The sequence below is a fragment of the Suricata suricatta genome, chromosome 7 (assembly GCF_006229205.1).
Source record: "Suricata suricatta isolate VVHF042 chromosome 7, meerkat_22Aug2017_6uvM2_HiC, whole genome shotgun sequence".
NCBI lineage: Eukaryota > Metazoa > Chordata > Mammalia > Carnivora > Herpestidae > Suricata > Suricata suricatta.
Window position 1 is genome coordinate 53,074,468 of NC_043706.1, and position 18,081 is coordinate 53,092,548.

Below are 18,081 nucleotides of genomic sequence, written 5' to 3' on the forward strand. Positions count from 1 at the left end.
TAGGGGATGAATCACTGGAATCTACTCCTGAAATCATCATTGCATTGTATGCTAACTAACTTGGATGTAAACTTAAAAATAATAAATATATATATAATTTTAATGGTAGAGCGTCATAATCACTTGTGAATATTTTGAAGTCCGCAGAGGGGGTATGCATGTAAGATGTTGTCTGACACAGATTTCAGCTGTCCTACTCACTGGCTATTGCATGAGAAGTATCTATTTGTTACTCATATTGTTTAGTGACTAGTAAGTGGTATTTTTGGTATTCTACATTTGGTATTCTACATTCTACATGATAGTTTGTTACTTACATATTGCATTTTATGGAGTATTTTTAATTTTTTTAATGTTTATTTTTAAGAGAAAGAGAGTGTGTGAGCAGGGGAGGGGCAGAGAGAGAGAGGGAGATGCAGAATCCTGAGAAGGTTCTAGGCTTTGAGCTGTCAGCACAGATCCCGATGCAGGGCTCAAACCCAGTAGACTACAAGATCATGACTTGAGCCGATGTTGGACATTCAACTGACTGAGCCACCCAGGCCACCCCTGCATTTTACTGAGTTCTTCAACTACTTAGTTTTACTTAGGAAGTCAGTCAGAATGGGAAAGTGTTGAGTAATAGGTAATGAATTACTTTAAAACATTAGGGAATAGGTTCCTATTAAGCATTTTTGTGTAGAACTGTTTTGCTAAAATGGTTATGGCCAGTAAGTGGGAAATGTGACCACTTCTAACCACTGCTCTTACCACCCCAGCCGAAGCCTGCACCGTGTGTTCCCTGGATTCCAGTAATGAGCTCCCTACTTCTGTCTCTCCTCCCTCTAGGTTGTTTCCAGCATATCATGCAGACTCATCCTGTTAATAGTGTCAGGTCATGTCACTCTTGTGCTAAGAGCACCCCATTTTACTCAGAGAAAAAGCCAAACTTCATTCATTGGTCCATAACATCCTTCTCTTTTTTCTTCCTCCTATATATCTGTAATCTAAATAATGTGAAATTAAAGTATATATGTTTATTAGTTACTGGATTTTTTTTAGTTAATGTTTCACATATTCCTCCTCAGGAAAACAAAATCATAAATTGCATAGGATTTTTTAATTCTTCCCACAGTAAATGGTACCCACTAAATACATCCCTATTTTAAGAGGATATATTTCTTCCTCTCTGAAATGAAAGTAATGCCTGTCAATATCTAATAGTCTCAAAGTCTTTCTCTTGGTTTTCTTCTAGTAGTTCATATATTGTTCCCACAGTCCCATTACTATGAAGGGTTTTCTTCCTCCTTCCCTAGATCCTCTCCTTTGGTCTTTCTTTGAATAGCTTTTTCAGGCAACGAAAAGCATTCTGTTGCCTTCCCCTCCCCATTATACCTTTACATATGTGCAGAAACTTTCATTCACCCCCAAACAGGCTTTGACATGATCAGTAAAGTTACTTAGAGATTGATGATGGTTGAATGATTTATTTCTGGATTTGCAAGAAATTTTCACAAAGCAATTCGTCCTAGAAAAATAAAGCAAAAAGTGAAAGGAAAACTAAATGATTTTTGTTAAAAGCCTTTTCTCAGAGTGGAGCAGGCTAGAGAGGAGGGGTTGATCTGTGATTAATCCAAATTTAATTTTGATGGAACCTAAAATTTCAAAATACATAAGCTTTTCTCCTTTTGAGGCTCATGTGTCCATTTTTTAATGTATATCACCCAACTACTTTTAATTTTTAATATTTATTTATTAAAGTAGGCTCCATGCCCAGTATAGGGTTTGAACCCACAACTCTGAACTTACAGTCAAGAGTTGCATGCTCTACTGACTGAGCCAGTTAGGCTCCCTCAACTAGATATTTTTTAAATCTTGGGGCACCTGCATGGCTCAGTTGGTAAAGCATCTGACTCTCAGTTTTGGCTCAGGTCATAATCTCATGGTTCATGAGTTTGAACCCCAGGTCAAGCTTTGCACTGACAGTGTAGAGTCTGCTTGGGATTTTCTCTCCCCTTCTCTCTCTCTCTTCCACTCCCTTGCTCACACTATCTCTGTCTCAAAATAAATAAAGTTAATTAAAAAATCCTTTTTAGTTAAAAAAAAATGTTCCCAAATATATGTATAGAATATATGTATATAATGTTACAGATTTACTTTCCAAGGAAGATATTTAAGTATATGTATATAAGCTCATATATATATATTTAAATATATATCTTAATATGTATATACATAGAATATGATGTTGGGTTTATTGTGTTTTTACATAAAAGAACTTTGAGTTGTTTATTTCTGTGAATTTATTTCTCTTCAGGTAATATATGGCATTATTTAAACTTAACTAAAGTTTGAAGGCTTTGCTTCTCCAAAATTGCAAGTCACAGATATTCCTTCATGGTATCATTAATGTTTGCAAATAATCAATTACAAGTTTATCTCAATACAATTTGAACATCTGTTTGTAAAAACATTGGAGAATATGAGCTCAGTGTTACAATTACTTTGAAAACTTGTGGCTTTTTTCAATTTTAAAACTTTATAGCCATTTATTTTAAATTGATTTATTTTTCATTTCTGCTCTAATGAATTCGAGAAAAATGGACAAGTCAAATATTCAGGATCCTGGGTGCTGTGATTGGTTGGCATTTGTATAGATCTTCCATAAAGGATTTAATAAAAGGTGACCTCAGAAATGTAATCTATAAGGCAATAAGAGAAAAACAGTTCTTTTAAGCACACTGTTAGTCCTGTATGACTCCTGCTCTGTAACTGTAATAATTTTATATATCTGTCAAAAGATGTAAGCTATATTCAATAATGAGGATTGCAGGGATTTGAGACTTCATGTACATTTCTTGTTGTCACAGGAAGGTCAGCCTTTTGAAAGGGCATAGAAATGAACATTTCTCCAGAATTATATTCCCCTTCATTTTAGGCTATCTCTTAATTCCAGCATATTTACTGTGTTTGATAAACAGGCCAAATATACATTTTATTTATTTGGCAGAGGAGGTGATGAAACTTTGATAAGAATGGGAGTTTGTACCGCTCTGAAGAGATTACACGAAGCAGAACTGGAAAGCAAGTTGTATTTACAAAAGATAGGATGATGTTCCTAATAGGTGTTCAGAATAGACTGTTCACTCTCATATTCTGCTGAGCTTTACCAGAAATAACTTCATTTCAAAAAAAGAACAAATCTGATTGAAGGTAAAAGCATTCCCTCTCCACAGACACTCGTCCAAAGGACTTACATTAAATTTTCCTGAAGGCCACACAGCTATATTTTGGGCTGCATCTGTATAAACTGGTAATGTGGAAAACAAAAATCTAAATAGTATACCTGATTGCTTCATTCACCAATCATTTAGATTACTAGATTTATATCTATAATTTTGGAAGAGAAGTTGCAATATGATCTGACAATAACTGTCAAAGTCATAATACTACGATCTGTTTTCATCTCGTTGTCAAGGTAAAGTTATCGAAACTCACAGTTGGTAGGTCACAAAGATCACTTACTATCTCTTGTCATCTGTAGCTTAATGCCGACCTAAGTGGCTAGCGTGTAATGTCAAAATTATCTCAGTGCCCAGGCTGCAAAAGTACAACATGGTACATGATTTAATGCATTGCCTGTCTGGAATAACAATTATGAAAAGGCCAACAACCATGAGCTACAGTGGTTTAGAGAGACTTAGTTTCTAATTTTGCTTTCTCTTTTTCCCATTCATTTTAGATTTTGGATTTAGTAAAAGGGACACATTACCAAGTAGCCTGTCAGAAGTACTTCGAGATGACACATAATGTAAGTACATTTTTAAACTTTATGGCCTAATCCTTTGTTTTGTTGTTATTCTGTGTTTCATTCAGGATTTTTAGTTGCAGCTCCAGCTATTTTCACAGAAAGGGTGAAAATATCACACGGTACTAGGTAGCTTATAAAATTGAAAGATGGGCCAGAGAATTAAATTAGGAATCTACAGACCCAGATATACTGTAACAAGGAGAAAACCTTAATCTACTACAGCTGCCAACCACCACTTCACGCCTAGGGATGAGACCAAGGGGCAGTAAGCTTTTTCAGGAGTGCCAGATTGTAAAAATTTTAGACTTTATTGTCCATAAGGTCTCTGTCAAAACTACCATTCTCTGCTTTTTTGGTCCAGAGCAGCCACAGACAAATATATAAATGAACGAACATGGCTCTGTTCCCATAGACCTTTATTTACCAAAACAGCTAGAGGGCCAGATTTGACCAACGGCCTTGGCCAGTCTTGGAGCAGCTGTAGAACAGTTGCCCCCACGCGCCTAGAAAAACCAGAGGCATTTGCCGTCTTCCCTGTAGAAAGTCTGACTGTCTTACTTCTGCTGCCACCTCATGTGACTCTTATATCTCATATTTTCCTGCATGGCTGAACTTCATTACATGTAGGACCCATGACTATAGGGGACTCAGGGAAATGTGTTTAGTTTTTAACTCGTGAGCCTCTTTTCCCATGCTTGTGGAGTGTAGGTATATGTTGGGGATATTATGGGTTTGGTTCTAGACTATCCTGATGAAGTGAGCCAAATGCATTTTTGATTTCCCCAGTATAGATGCCACTTGATGTTTCCATTATTCTGTAGTCCATTAAGTGTGTAATAGCATTGTGTCTAAAAAATGTACATACCTTAAATACTTTACAGCTAAAAAACACTAACCATGATCTGAGCTTTCAGAAGTCATCTTTTTTTTTTTTTTTTTTTTTTTTTTTTACTGGTGGAGGTTCCTCCCTCCATGTTGATGGCTAACTGTTGAGGGTGGTAGTTGCTAAAGGTTGGAGTGGTGGTGGCTGGTTTCAAAATAAGACAACAGAGAAGTTTGCCATATCAACTTGACTTCCTTTCTTGAGTCATTTCTCTGTGGCATGCGATGCTGTTTGATAGCATTTTGCCCACAGTAGAACGTCTTTCAAAATTGGAGTCTGTTCTCTCAAACCCTGCTGCTCCTTCCTCAACTAAATTTATATCATGTTCTAAATCTTTTGTTGTCATTTCAACAGTCTTCCCAACATCTTTACCAGGAGTACATTCCATATCATGAAATGACTTTCTGTGCTCATCCATAGGACGGCTCTCTTGTTAACATTGAAAATCTGTTGGTTTAGTGAAGCTCCTTCATTTGTTATTTTAGCTAGATCTTCTGGATAACCTGCTGCAGGTTCTGTATTAACACTTGCTGCTTCACCTTGCTTTTTGATGTTACAGAGATGATGCTTTCCTTAAAACTTCAGGAATCAACCTCTGCTAGCTTCACACTTTTCCTCTGTAGCTCCCTTTGAAGAGAGTTAGGGCCTGGCTCTGGATTAGCTTTGGCTTAAGGGAATCTTGTGGCTGGTGTTTCTTCTGTCCAAACCACAAAACTTTTTTGCTGTCTTATTGTTTTGTGTGTTCCCTGGGGTAGTACTTTTAACTTCCTTCAAGAACTTTTCCTTTGCATTTACAACTTAGCTAATTGGCACAAGAAGCCTAGCGTTTGGCCTATCTCAGCTTTCAACATGCCTTCCTCAATAGGCTTAATCATTTCTGGCTTGTGATTGGAAGTAAGAGATGTGTGACTCTTCCTTTCACTTGAATGCTGAGAGGCCATTGTAGGGTTCTTAATTGGCCTAATTTCAGTATTGCTGAGTCTCAGGGAATAGGAAGGCTGGAGGAGAGAGAGAGACAGGAGAATGGCCAGTTAGTGGAGGAGTCAGATAAAACATTTATCCGTTTACATTTGGCATCTTATATGGGCATGGTTTCTGATGCCCCAGCACAACTACAGTAGTAACATCAGATTACCGTAACAAATCTAACAATAATGAAATAGTTTGAAATATTGTGAGAATTACCAAGCTGTGACACAGACCTGAAGGGAGCACAACTAAGAGGCCTACAGAGATCAGGCAAAAAATCTAAAAAAAAAAAGTGAAGGTGGGGGCATCAGGGTGATTCAGTCATTTAAATGTCCAACTCTTGATTTCAGCTCAGGTCATGATCTCACAATCCCAAGATCAGGTCCTGCATCAGGCTCTTTGCTGAGTATATAGCCTGCTTAAGAGTCTCTCTCCCTCTCCTTCTGTCATTCTCCCAAGAGAAAAGAATTCGAAGATGGCTGAGATTAATACGAGAGTTTGGGAGGCATCATGGTGTGCTGATGAATTCACATCCTGTTAGAGGCATTCACATCGACCAGTTTAAGACCTGTATGCAAGTCAGTAGAATACATCTGCAGGTGAAATTCAGACCACTGACCCTGCTCTGTTTGCAACTACTGGTCCTGATCATGGCTTCCTTATCTAGGACAGACTTCCAAGAATGGACTTGAAAAGTCCATGCAACTTCCTGAGACACTTTTTCTGTGAGTGTATATGTGCATTTTTAGGGAGTCTGTTACTTATTAGGTTTCATCCGTGTTATTAGGGAGTCATCCGTGACCCTCCCCCAAAAGATGTTGCATTCATTGAATTCATCATCAGCTACCATGCTATGCTGTTTTATAATCATTTTTATTTTTTCTATTTAGTCTTTATGAAATAATTTTTCTATTGTTATATAATAGAATCTCTTATAAAATGTTTCATAGGAAAAATATGTCCTATAACATTACCAATAATGAACACAGTAATATTAACCAACATCTGTAGAACTCTTAACACATATAGCACTAAGCACTTTGACCCACACTACAGTACTACTACTATTTTTATTACCACTTATGAATAAAGTTTAGAGAAGCTGAGCAACCTGTGTAAGGTCATACTGCTTATAAGAGATGGACTTGGATTTAAATTAGACTGTCAAGTAAGTCATGAAAGCTTATAAGCCTAACCATGACTGTGCGGGTCGCTAGCATTTTCTTGTCTAGATTCATGATCCAACCATTATTATTTGTAAAAAAAACAAAAAACAAAAACCAAACCTGAAAACCAGCAATTCTATATGACTTGCCCAAGGTATCACAGTTTGTAAACAGGAGATCTGGAGAGCCAGCACCGCCCCCACCCCTGTCTGCTAGGAGTCTTCTATTAAACCTGACTGTTGAAAATATTACTGTTATTTAAAGCCATAGAGACTCTGTTTTCACAAAACGTAAAGGACTAAATAAACCTCACTAAAATAGTAAACAAGCAAAAATTCTCATTAGTTTAGCAACATAGGAACCTCCCCAGATACGCCACATGCGTTTGATATTCTCAGCGCCAGTTTTGAATTAACCTTTTCCTTAAAGACCGTGTTCCTTAATTTGCCTACTCAGCTTGAGAGTTTTAATTTCAGAAGTGTTCCTAATTATTTGTGGACTCTTTTCAATAAGATGCCTCAGAACTTCCACAAATTAAGGTCTATTTATCAACCTCTTTCCTTTTGTAAAAAATAAGATGTGAAAAATTAGACTTAAACATTGAGTTTGTGACATAATCACAAAAAAGTAAGAAGAAATTTTTTAGTTCCCATATCTGCTTTTGTAGTATCTACTGAGTATTCTATTCCTGTAGGAATATTACTGCTATGGGCAGTTTTAAAACTTGCCTTAGATTAGTGAAGATACTGAAAAGATGTATGTCTAAATCCTCCCACATATAACTTAAGCCACATAAAAATCCATGGAATAAAAAGGCTGTTTGAATTCACTAGATATCTCCTTATAGATTTTTAGTTGTCAATATCTGTTATTTTTTTCTCATTGAATTAAAACTAGAATCCATTTTTATTGTCAGTTTTCTGCCATGCTGCCTGCCCCCCTTAACAAAAATTTTTAAAGCTATGTTTATTTTCCTGAGGACTCTGCAATCAAACTCATTTTTAACGAAAGTTTTGAAAATGAACCAGTTAATTGATACCATTTACAGCCACACTATGATAGTTCCATATGGCTTTTTTGGTAATACCAGCTGCCTCATTATAAGCTGTCATTGCAAAATCTCTTGATTAAAACCCAAACATCCCATAGGTAAAACAATATTACTTCCATCCCTTCAAAATCTACATTTGCTGTGGCAGAAATATGAGACTGTGTTTGCGTGAAGGTCATTGTGTGCAGAACATGTTGATTCCAAGCAAATGTTTGAGAGAGAGTCTGTTAGTAGATGTCAAAATCTAGGCTGCTCGAAATCTGTTTTCCTCCGTATTTTTAGGGAGCAGTGTTTAATACTGTGGTCTGTTTTTTCCTTTTGGTATGCTCCATGCGTAAAGGAAAACACTAGGCCTTGTGTGGATTAATCTCTGAATTGTAATTGAAAATCATTTCTTTAGCAAATTGAGTCATTCTTGATACTTATTTTCCAAATATCAGCATAATTTTTCCCACCATATAAATCTTTGCAGAAATCTTATTAAATTCTATCACATTTGCCTGCCATCTTAAACAGGATATACCAAATACAATTAAGGTCTTTTATAATAACTCAGGATCGTTGTTATGGATATCAGTCAGAGGACTGGGCTAGAAGCCATCCTCGGCTCTCACTTGGATCATTGTAGCTTCCTAACTCCTCTCCCACTGTACCACACACACACCCTTCCAGGTCTTTACCCTCCACACAGCTGTTGGAATGATCTTTACTAAAATAATCATGTTTCTCTATTTTAAACTGCTTTAAAAACAAAAAATACCCTTAAAGGGCTTCCCAACTGCTCTGAAAATGAAATTCAAAATGTGTAATGTAGCCTATAAAGGCCTCCACCTCCATCCTTCTTCTGGGTGCTAACTACACTGATAGTATTTCCTATCCCTTCAGTACTTTGGGACTCCTAAGCTGCTATGGTAGAATGAAAATGCATCACAGAATTTCCCTTTCTCACTAGTGAACACAATATATAAAACATAATAAAAAATGATCCACCGCAAAGGAAAACATCATCGATAGCAACCAATTAAGAAAAATGGCAAAGAAAGAAACAGAAAATTCTGATTGTTTCCAAATCTAGAATGTTCCTACTATTTTAAAAATAAGGAGTAAAGGAAATAGCTGCTGACTTTTAAGTGAAAATGGGGGATTTCGATGGGGACAGTTTGCTTTCTCTATTCTCCTAAATTGATTTTGAAGTAAAATCTGTTTTCTTTGAGGGGTGTGGGGGGGAGCATAAACCAAAGTTAATCTTTCTGGACAAGCCAAAAAGAAACTGAATGCCAGCCATTATGCTTCCTTCAGCCAGAAGGAAAGAAAACATTTAAGACAGCCTATCTTAGAAAAATATACAATCCAGTAAACAGAAGGAAACTCTTCATAATTTCATCCTGCTATCAAACCACTGAATTAGACTGTAAGTTCAGTAAAAAGAGCTCATTATTAAAATGGGTTACTAAAGTGCAATCCTAAACCTAAGAAAGACAGTTGAAAACCCAAACGTCTCATAGAAACATGGTACGTGCCCTCGATTCAAGACCCTTGTCACTGTTTTTCTTGGTTAATCAGAATATTAAAGTGGAATTACAATGGAGTACTATATGGCAATGAGGAAGAATGAAATCTGGCCATTTGTAGGAAAGTGGATGGACCTCGAGGGTGTCATGCTAAGTGAAATAAGTCAGGCAGAGAAGGACAGATACCATATGTTTGCCCTCATAGGTCTAACAGGAGAGACCTGGCAGGGAACCACGGGGAGAGGAAGGGGGAAAGAGAGTAGGAGAGAGTGAGGGACACAGATCAAGGGAGACCACTGAATACTGAAAACGAACCATGGACTGAGGGGGGAGGGGGAGGGAGGGAGGGGGTGATGGTCATGGTGGGGGGCACTTGTGGGGAGAAGCACTGGGTGTTATATGGAAACCAATTTGACAATAAACTATAAAAAAAATAAGTGGAATTTTAAAAATGTGCATTTAAAAATATATTTTAAAGTTAAAAACATTTAAAGGTCTTTTATTCGTCTTTTGATGTACGGGCAAGGTTGAGTATAGTTTTGAGATTGGATTTCAATTTTTTTAAGGTTATTTTGAAAGAGAGAGAGAGCAGGGGAGAGGGGTAGAGAAGTGGGGAGAGAGAATCCCAGGCAGGATCCTTGTGTCAATGCAGAGTTCCACACCAGACTCAACCTCACAAACTATAAGATCATGACCTGAGCTGAAATCAAGAGAGTAGATGCTTAACCAACTGAACCATCCAGGTACCCTAGAATTGAAAAAAAATTTTTAACTAACTATATCCATAATATACCATCACCAATTTCCACTTCAGGTTTCTTTCAAGTAGAAGAGGAAGCTAAGGACACATATAAAGCAATATGATATTTTTCCCTTAACTTTTGGAGTTCAACTTTTTTTTTTTGTAATGTTTATTTTTTAGAGAGAAACAATGTGAGCCAGGGCAGGGGGATGGGCAGAGAGATAGGGAGACACAGAATCTGAAACAGGCTCCAACTTTTGAGCTGTCAGCACAGAGCCTGATGTGGCACTCAGGCTTATGAACTGCAAGATCATGACCTGAGCCGGCGTCTGAGTCTTAACTGAATAAGCCTCCCAGGAGCCCCTCAACTTGTTTTTTTTTTTAAAGTGACTTGCTTTTCTGGAGTCTTTGCAAAACAATTAGATTTCATAGAACCAACAACTTTCTTCTTACACTCCTGCTTTCTTTGGTTTTCCCCATAGCAACCTTATTATTAGTAATATCTGTTTCATTGATGAGGAAACCAAAGCTTATTTCATTTTGTCCAAATTGAAGTTTTAATCCAGAGAGTCCTCTTCATGATAATAGATGTATTGAGAATTTTAGGAAGTTAAAACACGAGGTGTAGAAGATCTCCAATGTAATTATAGCACAAAGTGCTACATTTTTTTTAACATAAAGTAATACCACTATGTTTTTTATAATCTTTATAGCCAAGGTTAGCACTACAAATAATATGATATGATTGGGGTGGCTCATTCAGTTGAGCATCTGCCTGGCTCAGGTCCTGATGCCACAGTTCATGAAGTCAAGTCCCGCATCAGGCTCTGCTGACAGCTTGGAGCCTGCGTCAGATTCTGTGTCTCCCTCTCTCTCTGTCCCTCCCCCTCTCACACTCTGTCTCTCTCAATTAATATTTTTTTAATTAAAAAACAAATTTTTTTTTTTATGTTGCGATTGTAATTTTCTTGACTTTGCATAAAACCTCTTAAAACAGATTTCAGAGCAACTAAGTGATCTGGTCAAAGGCCTTATAATTTAGATTAAACTGTGATTTGCACAAACCAGGCAATCTCTTTTAGGCTTCATGTTCCTAGTTTTACATGTAGGCGGTTCAACCGAAAGGATCTTTGCGGTCTTTCCAGTCTTTAAGATATAAAGCCTTCTGATTGCTATGTGTTACAAAATACACTTTTCATGAAACATTTTGTAAAATGCAAACTTTATATTGGATCTCCCACTTTTGAATGAATTGGGTGAAAAATCGAATATAATGAGGTTCACAAATGACTCCATTGTTAATAAAAATTATAGATTTATCATAAAACATTCAGGAAGCATTTTAAAATTAAGCAGCAAAGTAGATAAATATTGTTCTAGTGATCTGAGTAATAACTCTTAAAATGAATTACTGTATACACTATCAATCTACTATACACTGAATTTACTTAAACTTATTTAAAATTATTGGCCGAGCACATATCAACAGCTGACTAAAGAGAATCAGAGAATACTGGGGTTTTCAAGTAACGCCGTGTTTCTGTTTATTGGTTCACCTGTTTAAAGGGTTAATTCTGAAACATGACAGCAGTTCTTTTAACCCTGCTAATCCGTTTTAGTCCACCATAAAATTATACATTGGTTTAATCACCTCACCTCCCCTCTTAAGGATTTTTAGTGACTCCCGGATGTCTACAAACTTAGGTCTAGGCTACTTACCCTGGTTTTCAAGGCTCTGAGATTGAGCCCAGCCTGTGCTTCCAACTTCGTTTCCTGTTATTGCCTTTTATATGCCTTTTACACCAGGCCATCTGATCCACTTGCTTTCCAGGGACATTCCTTCTTACCTTGCTCGTGTGGCTCTGCTGTTTGTATTAACCTTGACCTCATTATCCCAGCTTTTCACTCTCTCCATCTTCCCAAATTCAGCCCATATAGCACTTCTCTCACAGAACCTTCCTTGATCTCCTCAGCCAGAATTCCTCTCATATGTGGAGATAATAAGCCTTTATCTGTGACCCTTATCGCTCTTTTATTCTTGATAGAGGTTTTTAAGTATATGACTTACTTTACTAGGCTGGAAATTTCTTTAGACTTAGTCAAATGCATTCTTGTGTGCTGAAAAACTACCGGCTCATAATGAGCCCTTATACACAGTAAGTCTTCAGTCAATATGTGGCATATATGACTGATATACGCTGTTGGTTCTGGGCTCAACTCACCCAATGTTTAGATGCCTACTGTATGCAAGTCACTCAGTACAAAGACTGAGACATAAAAAAGTTGAAGACAGATGAACAAAAAAAGTGTAATGGCTTCTCAGTTTATACAAAAATTTGAAGTGAAAATCCCCCCCCAACAAAAAAAAATTAACTGCAGTAAAACAGTATCCTTTTGTTGTCAGCTTCAACTGTGCAAGGCAGGGAGGGCAGGGACTCACCCTGTGATCCGTTTGGTCTGACCCGCTGGTTGAGTGTGAAGAAAGGGACTCATGCCAGAGGCTTACACTTGAAGAGCTGTCTTGTTCTTGGGTCCCAGCCCGGGAGTTAGGAAAGGTTTATACAACTTAAGACATGAACACATTATAAAAGTACGGACTTTGGCACAAGGACATGACAGCAGAGCATATTGGTTACGAGCAGGGGCTCTGCTGGTCCACATCCTGTCTCCAGCCCCGCCAGGGTGTGGTCTCGGGTAAGTGATCCAACCTCTCTCTAAGGTGGCAAATACCGATAATTTACCTTCACAGGGCCCTTAATGGAAGTTAACTAAATATATGTGTGTGTGTGTGTGTGAATGAGTACATATGTGTGTTTTATGCCACTTAGAATAATGTCTGGCACAGAGTAGGCATTAAATAAGTGCTTGTTAATATTAAGGAATATATTTTTCTTCATTAATTTTAGAATCAAAATTAGAAAAAATAGTACCTCCTAAATGTTCAAATACAGAAAGTGTTCATACCCTTATAAAGCATCATTGAATAGTAAAGGCAGAGGGTAATGGGTAATTGGAAATGATATTCAAGACTTAAAGTTTAGTGATAGTATTTGAGAAAAAACATAAAACTATGGACCTGATCATGTTTGCATTAAGTCCCACTGAATATTACAAAAGGAAAAAATATTTTATCTAAAAAGTAAGAGCAGGGAAAGCTCCAGATTGGAATGAAGAAATTAACATTAGGTTTCTTTTTTAGTGTTAGGACACTAAATGGGATTACATAGGTCAGATTTATAAATATACTCTAAAATATGAGAGGTATCGGGGACCAATATCAAAACAGTGTCTGTTTATGTCCACTCCCTATGGTTCTGGAATGTTTATTTTTTAATGTTTTATTTATTTTTGTGAGACAAAGTACAAGTGCGGGGGGGCAGAGAGAATGAGAGGGAGACCCAGAATCAGAAGCGGGATCCAGGCTCTAAGCTGTCAGCACAGACCCCCATGCAAGGCTTGAGCCCATGAACCGTGAGACCATGACCTAAGCCGAAGTCGGACGCTTAACCAACTGAGCCACCCAGGTGCCCTAGTCCTGGAATGTTTGTTTAAAGATTATACCCTCCTTTTTTCTTCTTCTTCTAGTAACAATACTTACTGACAGACCATAGGGCAGGCACTTTGCTTAGCCTCTGAGATGTTGAGTAGGAGGTGGAACTGGAGCCAAGAAGAGAGGTTTGGGTTGGAAATACAAATGCAAGAGCCATTAATGTTTAGGTAGTAGTTGAAGCACCCTCTGAATGAAATCATGTAAGTACCAGATTGAGTGTTATGACCAAGAACTACTAGGATCCACGTTTTCGGCATTAAATAGTTTTTGAACAAGGTCTGGAATGGTTTATGAAGCCCTTTTGTTCCTACCTTTGCTTTGTGTTAATATATTATGTGCTTTCTTATGCAGGTGGATGATTGTGGCTTTTCTTTGAGCCATCCTAACCAGTTCTTTTTTGAGAGCCAACGGATTCTAACCGGTAGTAAAGACATCAGGAAGGAATCCATCCAACCGGAAGTTTCTCAACCCAAGCCAAGTGTCCAGAAAACCAAGGATGCATCATCTGCTCTGGCCTCTCTGAATTCCTCTGTGGAAATGGATATGGAAGGACTAGAGGATTACTTCAGTGAATGAGACTCGAGCACTTAAGAACCCTTTTTCCTCACTAGCTTTCATTTACTTTTCAGATTTTGCCTGTTTCTTTTTTAACCTCTGTGTGTACTCCCTCCAACCCACCGCAGTTCCTCCTCTGGAAAGCAGGCTTACGGGTAAAAACAAAGACCTCCATTAGATTTTGCTTTGACAAAAGGGAAAAGTAATTTCTCTTGTAATCTAACACTTGAGTGGTGTGATCTGAGTCCTATTTTAGGAGACAAAACAGCTTCCTAGACTGGTTACAGTTTCATGGAGACAGTAGAACTAAAAACAACTATTTTCTTAACCCTAATCATTTTATGGACCATTTTTGTCAATAAATCCAAAAATGTGTATTAATGTGTCTGTGTAGATGAAGGAGGGATCCAAGATGGTGCCATAGGAAGACCCTGAATTCTTCTCCTACGCAGGCCACACCTGCACCTACACCTACAGCAGTTCTTTCTGAAGAACTAAAGGCCGATGAACAGCTTGTGCACAGCAAAGGGTGGAGAGGGCCCCACACAGAAGGGTAGGAGAGCTGGAGGCACGGTAAGCATGGGAATGCTCCTCCCAAGGCTACAGGCTGCAGTAGGAGGGACCGCACTGAAGGGCTTGGATGCAGATTTGCCCGACCTCGGGCACAGCAGTACAACAGTAACTTAAAGAGCATCTAGACTGTATATAAGTGGAGGCAATGCACTGTTAAGCCTAGAGCATCTGCCAAGCAGTAGGGGAACTGCTGGAAATTTTCTCCAGGATTGAAGGCACTGGTGACCAATATTTATGGTCCCCCTCCACCTTGAGTATAGACAGGAGCAGCATCCTGGCCCTCTAGCCAGCCCACTGCCTCAGTGAGCCTTGGGCCTTAGGACACACCAGCTCCAGCTGTCTTAACCAAAGCTGCCCCAGTGTGGTATACACCAGGACATCCCTGGGCTGTGCCCATGTCAGCCATCTTGCCAGGGTGGCCCAGGTGCAAAACCTAACAGGACACCCCTAGCCAGTGCTGGCTTCTGCTCCAGCCATCTCACCACGGCAGCCCCGATGTGGAGAAAGCCCCGGCCCACACATGCCCTAGCTCTAGCCCTTCTGCTAGGGTGGCACCAGGGCAGAGCACCCCAGGATCCATTCCAGCTCCAGCTGTCCAGGCCAACACAGCCCTGGCACAAAGTGCTTCAGGACCCTGGCCAGTAAGCACTCCAGTCCTAGCCAGCCAACAAAAGCCACCAAACTTGCAGTCTGTGCATGGCCACTCCTTCAACATTCAGGTAGTTATTTCACATAATTCATAGCAACAGAGAAAGTCCTAGAAATACGCTCCAAAAGAAAGAACATGACAAAATCAGGAAAAGAGTTAAGCAAAATGGAGACCTGGTAAAAGTACTAAAGTGAGTTCTGGCCTAAGATAGCAACATAGGAAGTCCCTGAAGTCACCTCCTCCATGGACTTACCAAATCTGCACCTATTTATAGGGCAACCCCTCCTGAAGAGCTAAGGGCCAGCTGGACAGCTTACGTACCTCAAACAATAGACCACGAGAGAGAGAGAGAGACACGGTAGCAAGGGAACCCCTTCCCAGATGCAAAGTGGAGTAAGGAGAGAGTACTGAAGGACTAGGAGCAGGTCTGCCCTAGAGCAGATTTTTTTTTAAAGCCAGTTTAAAAAACCAACAGGTGTATAAATGATCAGCCCTAGAACTCCACCAAACTGAACTCCACCAACTCTCCAGGTCAGATGGGATGCTGAGCAGCATGGTTTATGCTCCCCACTCCTTGATACTGAAGATGGCAGCAGAGTTCCGGATGCCACAGCCAGCTTGCTGTCGCCATGAACCCCTAGACTCCGCGTCCTCCAACCCAGCCCATCCTACCCCAGATGCCATAGCCTGGCGCACACTGGGATGCCCCTGGTTGGCATCACTACAGCTCCGGTCATTGCACTCAAGTGACATAGTTGCAAAGCATACCACAGTCCTCTAGGCCTATGGCACTTTGGTTGCAGACAGCTTGCTAGAGCACTGTGGGACCTCCTGGCTCATGTCTGCTTCATCTCCAGCCACCCAGCTGGAGCACCCCGTGGAGAGCACCCTGGAAACCCCTAGTCTGTAGCCTATAGCAGCTCTAGCCTGCACACCAGAGCATCCGCTGTGTGGACTGTCCCGGGACCCTCAGGCCCCCACCTGCCTCTACACCAGCCACCCTCCCAGGGCATCGACTGTGTGAAGTGCCCCAGAACACCCCAATGCACACTGGCCTTGGCTTTAGTTACCCCAACAGGACACCCCCTGTGCTGAGTACACCCAACATACTGGCTTGCACTCACATCAGCTCCCAGAGTGTTCCCGGGACAGAGGCCCAGGACCCCCAGCTTTGCGCCCCTTCAGCTTCAGCTGCCAAACCAGGCTGCCCTGTGAGCAGAGGCCAGAACTGCCCATGCCCATCTCAGTTTCAGCCATCGCACCAAGATAGCCCAGCACGAAGTGTCTCAGCCCCCCAGCCCATGTCAGCCACAGCTCCAGCCAGCCAGCCAGCAGCCATGCAGCAAGGACATGGGATGACCACACACAGGACCATTCCTTCAAGTTTTGGAGAAGTTGCTGTCCCAACTAATTCACAGAAACACAAAAAGCCAACCAATCTCCCCCCAAAATATAAGACAAACCCTCAAAAAAACTAAATGAAACAGATAAACAACATTCCTGATAAAGTTTAAAGTAATGATCACAAATATGCTCAAGACTGGAGAGAAGAGTGGAAGAACGGAGAGGGGCACCTGGGTGGCTCGGCCAGTTAAGTGTCCTACTTGACTCAGGTCATGATCCCACAGTTCATGGGTTCAAACCCCGCATTGGGCTCTCTGCTGTTAAGTGCAGAGTCTACTTTGAATCTTCTGTCTCCTTTTCTGCCCCTTTCCTGTTTGTGCTCTCTTTCTTGTTCTCTCTCAAAAATAAATGAACATTAAAAAAAAAAACAAGTGAGAACTTCAACAAAGATATAGAAAATATAAAAAAGAATCAGAGTCTAAGAATACATGAAATAATGAAAAATACACTAGCATGAATCAACAGACTAGCAGATGCAGAAGGCCTTTGTTATCTGGAAGATAGTGTGCTGGAAAGCACTAAGCTGACAGGAAAAAGAAAAAGAAAAAAAATTTTAAATGAGGATAGATTAAGGAATCTCTTCAATACTGAGTGAATAAATATTCACGGTATAGGGGTCCCATAAGGACAAGAGATGAAGAAAAGTGAAAACTTAGTTGAAAAAAAAAAAGTTGCTGTAAACTTCCCTAACCTGGGGAAGGAAACAAACATCCAGATTTAGGGAACAAAAAGTTCCAAACAAGATTAGCCCCAGGAGGTCTACACCACAACACATAATAATTAAAATGTCAGAGTTTAAACATAAAGAGAACATTTTAAAAGCAACAAGAGAGAAGCAACTAGTCGCATACAAGGGAAGCCCCCTAAGAATATCCGCTGATGTTTCCGCAGAGTCTTTGCAGCCAGAGGGAAATGGCAAGATATAATTTTTCCTCCTCAAGTACAGGAAGAATACTGTACTTGACAAGGTTATTATTCAGACTTAAAGGAGAGAGAAAATGTTTCCCAAACAAAAATTAAGGAGGTTCATCACCACTAAACTGGCCTTATAGAAACATTAAGGAGAAGCAGGTGAGAGGAAGCAGAGGAGCAAATTCATGACCTGGGAGACACAGTAATGGAAAGTAAGCAGCTGAGCAACTGAGAGAAAAAAAAATTATGCAGGATAAGAAGAGACTTAGGGAACTCAGTGACTTCATTAAGCACAATAATATTTGCATTAAAGGGATCACACAAGA

General features: G+C 39.6%; 1 protein-coding gene across 1 annotated transcript in view; it reads left to right on the forward strand.

Annotated features, from left to right (window-relative positions):
• The window catches only part of PRIM2 (DNA primase subunit 2), a 324,616-nt gene extending 310,022 nt beyond the window's left edge, over positions 1–14,594 (forward strand). The window contains exons 13-14 of the mRNA XM_029944127.1: positions 3,722–3,790; positions 14,014–14,594. Of these exons, the coding sequence (XP_029799987.1) occupies positions 3,722–3,790; positions 14,014–14,238 (294 nt within the window). The 3' untranslated portion in view covers positions 14,239–14,594. The remainder of the gene's footprint in view (positions 1–3,721; positions 3,791–14,013) is intronic.
• Positions 14,595–18,081: the final 3,487 nt, after the last annotated feature.